Source organism: Solanum pennellii, chromosome 3 (assembly GCF_001406875.1).
Source record: "Solanum pennellii chromosome 3, SPENNV200".
Classification (NCBI taxonomy): Eukaryota; Viridiplantae; Streptophyta; class Magnoliopsida; order Solanales; family Solanaceae; genus Solanum; species Solanum pennellii.
In genome coordinates, this window is record NC_028639.1 from 67,762,516 (window position 1) to 67,768,607 (window position 6,092).

Here is a 6,092-nt window from a genome sequence, read left to right on the forward strand (position 1 = left end):
GGGGGGGGGGGGGGAATTGATCTCAAAAAGGTTAAACTAATGTTATCTGGTTAGTGCATGTTATCGAACAAAAGATAATGTCAAATAGACAGATATCTTACCATAAATTCAATTGTTGCACTTATGATATAGATGTAATAGGTGGAGAAGAAATCAGATGAGAGTCCGCCAAGTAGAGCAAGGAAGAAAGAAGTTCCCATAAAGTTTGTAACTATGTTGGCTGAAGCAGATGGAGAAAAATTCATGAACTTCGATAAATAAAGGACTAGATTGCTCGCATTTGCCAGGTATGCTAAGTTCTCCAAAATCTCCACCACTACATCCACAATTGAAAACAATCAGATTGATAGTTTGTTACAAGCTATATTTTACTATTAATGACTAAGTTCAGACAGATTATAATTACTAATTCATGAATATCAGTTGTAGCATTTATGAAAAGAGATGTGGTTTACAGACCCAATACAAAGGAGGCAGCAACAGCTCCACCATGACATTCTTTAATGGCTGCCCTGTTTCTCCAGTCCACATAGCCTTCCCACATGGTGAAACCCTGCTCATGATCCTGCAGTGTAATGCACATAAATTAAGTACAGATTTTCTGGACGGAACATAAAATAAAAAAGGAAATGAGAGCTGTAATGCACCATATGTGTGTATGTGTTTATATGTAAAGTTTCAGGAATCTTGATATAGGAGTCCCAAGTTAGAAGTTTTCCAGTCTAACAAGGAAGCTACACTAATGTCACCTTTAAATACTGGATGGACGAGGATGTTCAAGTTGTGTGGAAAAATCTGGATCTCTGATTTTGACCCTGCATTAAGGGTGTGTTTGGTAGGACGAAAAATGTTTTCTTAGAAAATAAGTGGGTGTCTTACTTATTTTCTAGTATTTGGTTAGCAAAAGACATTGGCCAAACACACTTTATATAATCTAGACAAAAACTGATGGCGAGGGTGGAGTGTAGGAATGTGGGGATAAGTGTCTATGAGGTCTAGTGTGTTAAAGGTTAGGGAGGAGACAATTAATGTGGAATGAGGGGATAAAACTTGTTCATTACTATTTTCAGAATGGTTTTCGTTACACAGTTGACATGGAATAATTTACTGTATATTGAATTTAATTGCTGGGTTCATTTTAGTTCTTTTACTGCCAACATTTCTTTTTTCTGTATATGTGTGAAATTTCTTCCTTCTATCACAAATTGCTCTATCTTTGTCTTGATGCTCTTCTGTAAAATGAGGTGGTTCATTATAGTCACTTGTCTATATAGATCAGTCGGTTTCTACTTCACGTGATTGTTGTCCTTGGCTGTGTCTTAGGAAGGTTTTCAACTCTCTAGTTCCTTCTTTTTGGTACTTGAGTTGACCTATTAATTTTATCTTATCATCTAGTGGAACTCATGTCTGCAAGTTTCCCATGTGGACCCTCATTATTTATGGGAATCATACTCCAAAATTCACCAAATTGAGTGGCTGGAAGTTCTTAAAGTCATAGCCATTAGCATTTGCTTCCATCTAATGTCCTGTCAAACTCTGCTGTGTAAGCAAGCACTTTTAAGTAGATGACAAAAAATTAAGAAAACGTAAAAGTATTAGCATGTCCAGACTACAGAGTAAAAATAATACTAAATGTTTTTCAAGTTTACTCATTTGAGTGTTATCAAGTTGAAGAGACTAGCCTTTTCAATTGCGCTGAGGCAGAGGCATTGTAATTATATGGTTCCCTTAAAAATTATTGATGTATGCTTGAGATCAATCATGAGATATTTACCTAAGTTCCCCGGAAACTGGAACTTATGAAATTCTAGCATGTGACATTCTATAGTCTTCACACCAAATTAACCTTCTCCAAATCTTGTACCATGTGATTTAAGTTTTTTGTTTTTGGAATAAAGACATGATATTCCATTTCTAATTTTGAAGTTTATGTTTTAGCAGCTTTATTTGCATATCTCATATGAGTCAATAGGCCAAGATTAGATAAATTATCTGAACTTTGTTGATCCAATAGTTTCTAAATTTTTCTAGGATATTTTGGTTAATATGATTGGACAGTAGAATAAATCCATCATTGATTTAAACACATGTTGCAAGCTATGATGAAATACCAAGACACATCATGTCTCCTTTGAATTTTTTCCTGATTCTCGAATGATTTGTTCTTATCCACTTTCTGGATGGTTCTTTTTTTATTTTTAGACCAGGGAGGGAATGGGGCAGGAAGCAGTGCCAGGTATGCCTGAGACATTTCCATATGTGATGGTGGAAGTTCCAAAAATCTTAAGATACGTACTTTGTCATGTCATTCTAGTGATGTTTTTATCTATTGCTATTTCTGTATTAATATTGGTGTCCGGACAAGCTTGCGTGCACCTCGACTAATTCCATGGTACCTGTTTCTTCCTATATTTAGTTATGTCAAAAAAACAGTTATTAGAAGTGTTTAGCTTAGGTTCCAGTTTTAGTTTTTCTATTGCAGTGTCTTAGTGTCACAAACTTGAGCATTAACCTGTAAGCAGCCTCCTAAAATGTGCACAAAGAGCATCTTTAGATTCAGGTATCCACTGTATCACTATTGCATCTGCTTTTACAAAACCTTGTGTTGGGTGCTTTGAGCACTGCTGCTATTTTCTAAATCAGACCTGTAAGAACTTAATAACTTCAACACATCTGAATGTTATTTTGCATTACCACAGCAGAAGTTTGATACTAGACCGATAATGATTGATGAATGTGGTTTTATTTTTGGTCTATCAAATTGAAGTGTTACGATTAGGTTCTGGTTTCATGACGTGGATTGCAAATTTACAAGGCATTATTAGTCATATATGGAATGTCGAAGCTTCTGGAAAGGTTGAAGTTTGTGAAATTACTGTTAAGTTTCGCAACTGTGTTTCCCTCTCTTGTTTTTTGGAAATTCCTCGTGTATTACTTGGTCTTTTCTTTTTTCATCTTCTGTGTTCTGGTAATAATCTCCTATAAAACATGTGCACAAATTCATCATTATCTGAAGTCAGTTAGCTCTGTATCAAGATGCCTGTTCTCATCCACCATCCCTTTATTTTGGTTGACTTCAGATGTTCAACATCCTTCTTATGCTCAAATAAAGGAGTTGGAAAGCCTTAATTAAAGACATGTCTGGTTATGCAAAGTCAAGAATGCATCTTTTAAGTGTATGGAATCTGGAATCTTATCAATACCCCAGGTTATGATAAACAGATCATGCTGCAACTAACCTTAGGCCAAAAGTAGTAAGAATAATAACTATGTTTGATGCCTAATGCTATTCCTATTGGGACGTTATCCGAGTATGTCGTGATCAATCTGAAAGCTCTCATTTTGGCCAGGAAATCTACTAGTTAAGAAATTGGTGTATTTGGTTTAAAATTTCCTCCTCCTTCCTTTCCGTGGCTCACAGAAGTGCATCTTTTTATCTTTGTTTAAACTTTATGTTATTGCATGGCTTAACTTTTTTTTCTGATTCCTTGATTGTTTACTTCGTTATCTAGGGAAATTTCAAGAAAAAAGCCATTAGCCACATAGTTTTTAAGACTATTGTGGTGTGCCAATCATATTTGTCCTCTATAGAAAGCCGGTGAATTGGAGTGGGATGTGAAGTTAATCCAATTGTACTCTTTTATTACAGAGACAGGAAGTGTTTGCTATGAAAAGGACATGGAGAGGAAAAGGCTTACCTGATTGGTTGCTTGGTGTCAGCACATGTGCCCTTTTCCTTCTGAAAGAGGGAATTGTAGTGGACTAGTGGTGCTATCTTGAAATGTAAGTCGACCATTTGAATGCCTTATCTGGAACATGTCAGATATATTTTTCTAAAACAAAACTAAATCAGTTTATAGCTACACCTCTAAAATATTACTCCAGCTTGGTGTAGATTTCAGCAAATGATTCATTTACCAACAAAGTGTTCAGCAAAATTGGTTCCAAAATACTATTGATATGCATGCCTAGTATGAACAAGTTAGATGCTTTGCTCAATTGTGGTCATTCTTTTTACCTTACTGGCCCGAGAGGCGCAGCTAGGTAACCATTAATTTATTATCGATTCTTCTTGAAAGTTTTTTAGGTATAGAAATGATTAGGAACAGTCCCATTCTGAAGAACATCAAAGTACTAGGGAGAGCTTGAATGTTACCCCTTATAATTAATGACATAGAATGTACAAGTTCTCATTTATTTGTCAGGACTGTTTTACTCTTCCATCAAGGATTATTTTGGGATAGATAGGATTTCTCCACACTTAATCAGAGATCCCGAGTTCAAGCTCCGTATATTTAAAAAAAAAAAAAAGTACTGCTCGGAAACACTTCTCACTTTAATGGGTGTTAGACAATGCAAATTCGAATTAGTCTAGGCTCCAATGTAGGTACTGAATATACCGGCTAAGGAAACGAAGAAAAGACAGTTGCACTTTCTTGAGAATGTTGGTAGGAATGTGTTCCAATCAGACCATTTCATTATATGAGCGAGCATACTGTTTATTGAAGTTGAAAAGACACTTAATTAAGTAATCTGTATGGTAGGTAACTTACTAAAAATATCTCCAGTACACACTCATTTGATAGTTTTAAAGGTCCTTTTGACCTTTATGAGACGCAAAGTGCTAATTGATCCTACCGACTGTGAGTGGTACCAACAAACTTGAGGGGTCTCAACCACAAACTAACTTATTGTGCTAACACTATAGAGTAGTACACTATCACCTAACTTGTGTTTTATTCATCTTCTTTTGGTTTGGTATATGATCTATCCTGTAAGGTCTTTGGGACAATTTAGAGTGGCTTTTTATGAAGCAAATTGCTTCATACTAGGCTGTCTTATTTGCTGATTAGGTCAGCACTTCTTAACTACACACGTTTTGCATCTTCCTGCCAAACAATGTATCATATCCCAATCGAGACTTTATTGTTACTTAATCATAATGGGATGCATAGTAGTGCCTAATTTTTACCTTGGTTGTGACACCATTGGTGAAAGAAAAACAAAAGGTCACAAAATTGCATAATTTTTACCACATTCGTCACTTTTTGGCTATGAACTAGATGGTCTCTATTGTCCATATTTATAAAGAGTCTAATTAGATAGCTGATAATTTAGCCAATTTGGTTATTTAAGAATTTTGCTTTGAATGATCTTCACATGTGTCTACTTTTGGGGTCTCATCCCCCCACCCCCTCTCTAGTTCCAGACTAATTTCTTGTTGTTTTTAATTCTGATATTATCAAAAATATATTTAAATTATCTATTATTGTTTAGTTTCACACTTAAACTATTCGTTATAACATAAGTGTTGGAAACATATATCAATGTTGACTCAATCAATTTTGGACAAAATTTTGAATTGGGCTTGGTTTCTGTCTTCAGTTCTCTTGGACAAATTCTGAGTTGGGCTTGAAAGTTGGAGTCATAGTGATCGCCATGTCATGGAAGAATTATATTAAATAGCCGCTTATCATTTAAATTGAGATAGAAAATTATTGATAAATGTATAATATATGAATAACCATATAGATAGTAATATGTATAATGGTTAATGTCTACTTAGTTTGATAGAAAAAAAGTAAATGGTGAATTTGGCTGACTATTTGTGAAAAGATACTAATCTTATATCCACTCTTTCTTAATCATATTATATAGCCTTTGAAATCAATATGGCAACATTTTTTACAAGTTAAAATTAGAAAATAACCATTTAGAATTTGTAATTTGAAAAATAATCATAGTCATTAAAAATAGCGATTCTTTCTTATGGATTTCAAATTTTAAAAAGTGAAGCTCCACAATACCCCGGACAGATTTCAAAATTTATAATAGTATTTTCATTTGTTTAAGTTGAAGATTTATAACCTTGTCATGGTGTTTTCGCATTAATAGTTCATATTTATCGATCAATTTTCAAACACTAATTTTTATTATTTTTATTTAAAGTCGATCGTAGAGGTGGTAAGTACGTACACTCCTTACATTTTACAATTACAACCATATAAAAAAAGAACTTTAACCATCTTTTTGAGATGTATAAATATTAATATTAATTCCCAATATGTTATTTACCGGGGGGGGGGGGGGGG

General features: G+C 34.4%; 1 protein-coding gene and 1 long non-coding RNA gene across 2 annotated transcripts in view; one reads left to right on the forward strand and one right to left on the reverse strand.

The window, feature by feature from the left end:
* Positions 1 to 989, reverse strand: part of LOC107015208 (protein NRT1/ PTR FAMILY 4.6) — a 4,347-nt gene extending 3,358 nt beyond the window's left edge. The window contains exons 1-3 of the mRNA XM_015215407.2: positions 648 to 989; positions 460 to 565; positions 102 to 316 (exon numbers count right to left, since the gene is read on the reverse strand). Of these exons, the coding sequence (XP_015070893.1) occupies positions 102 to 316; positions 460 to 565; positions 648 to 650 (324 nt within the window). The 5' untranslated portion in view covers positions 651 to 989. The remainder of the gene's footprint in view (positions 1 to 101; positions 317 to 459; positions 566 to 647) is intronic.
* LOC107015210 overlaps positions 1 to 5,593 on the forward strand; it is a 6,423-nt gene extending 830 nt beyond the window's left edge. The window contains exons 2-5 of the long non-coding RNA XR_003577228.1: positions 133 to 287; positions 2,203 to 2,560; positions 3,650 to 3,783; positions 5,386 to 5,593. This is a non-coding gene — a long non-coding RNA (uncharacterized LOC107015210). The remainder of the gene's footprint in view (positions 1 to 132; positions 288 to 2,202; positions 2,561 to 3,649; positions 3,784 to 5,385) is intronic.
* Positions 5,594 to 6,092: the final 499 nt, after the last annotated feature.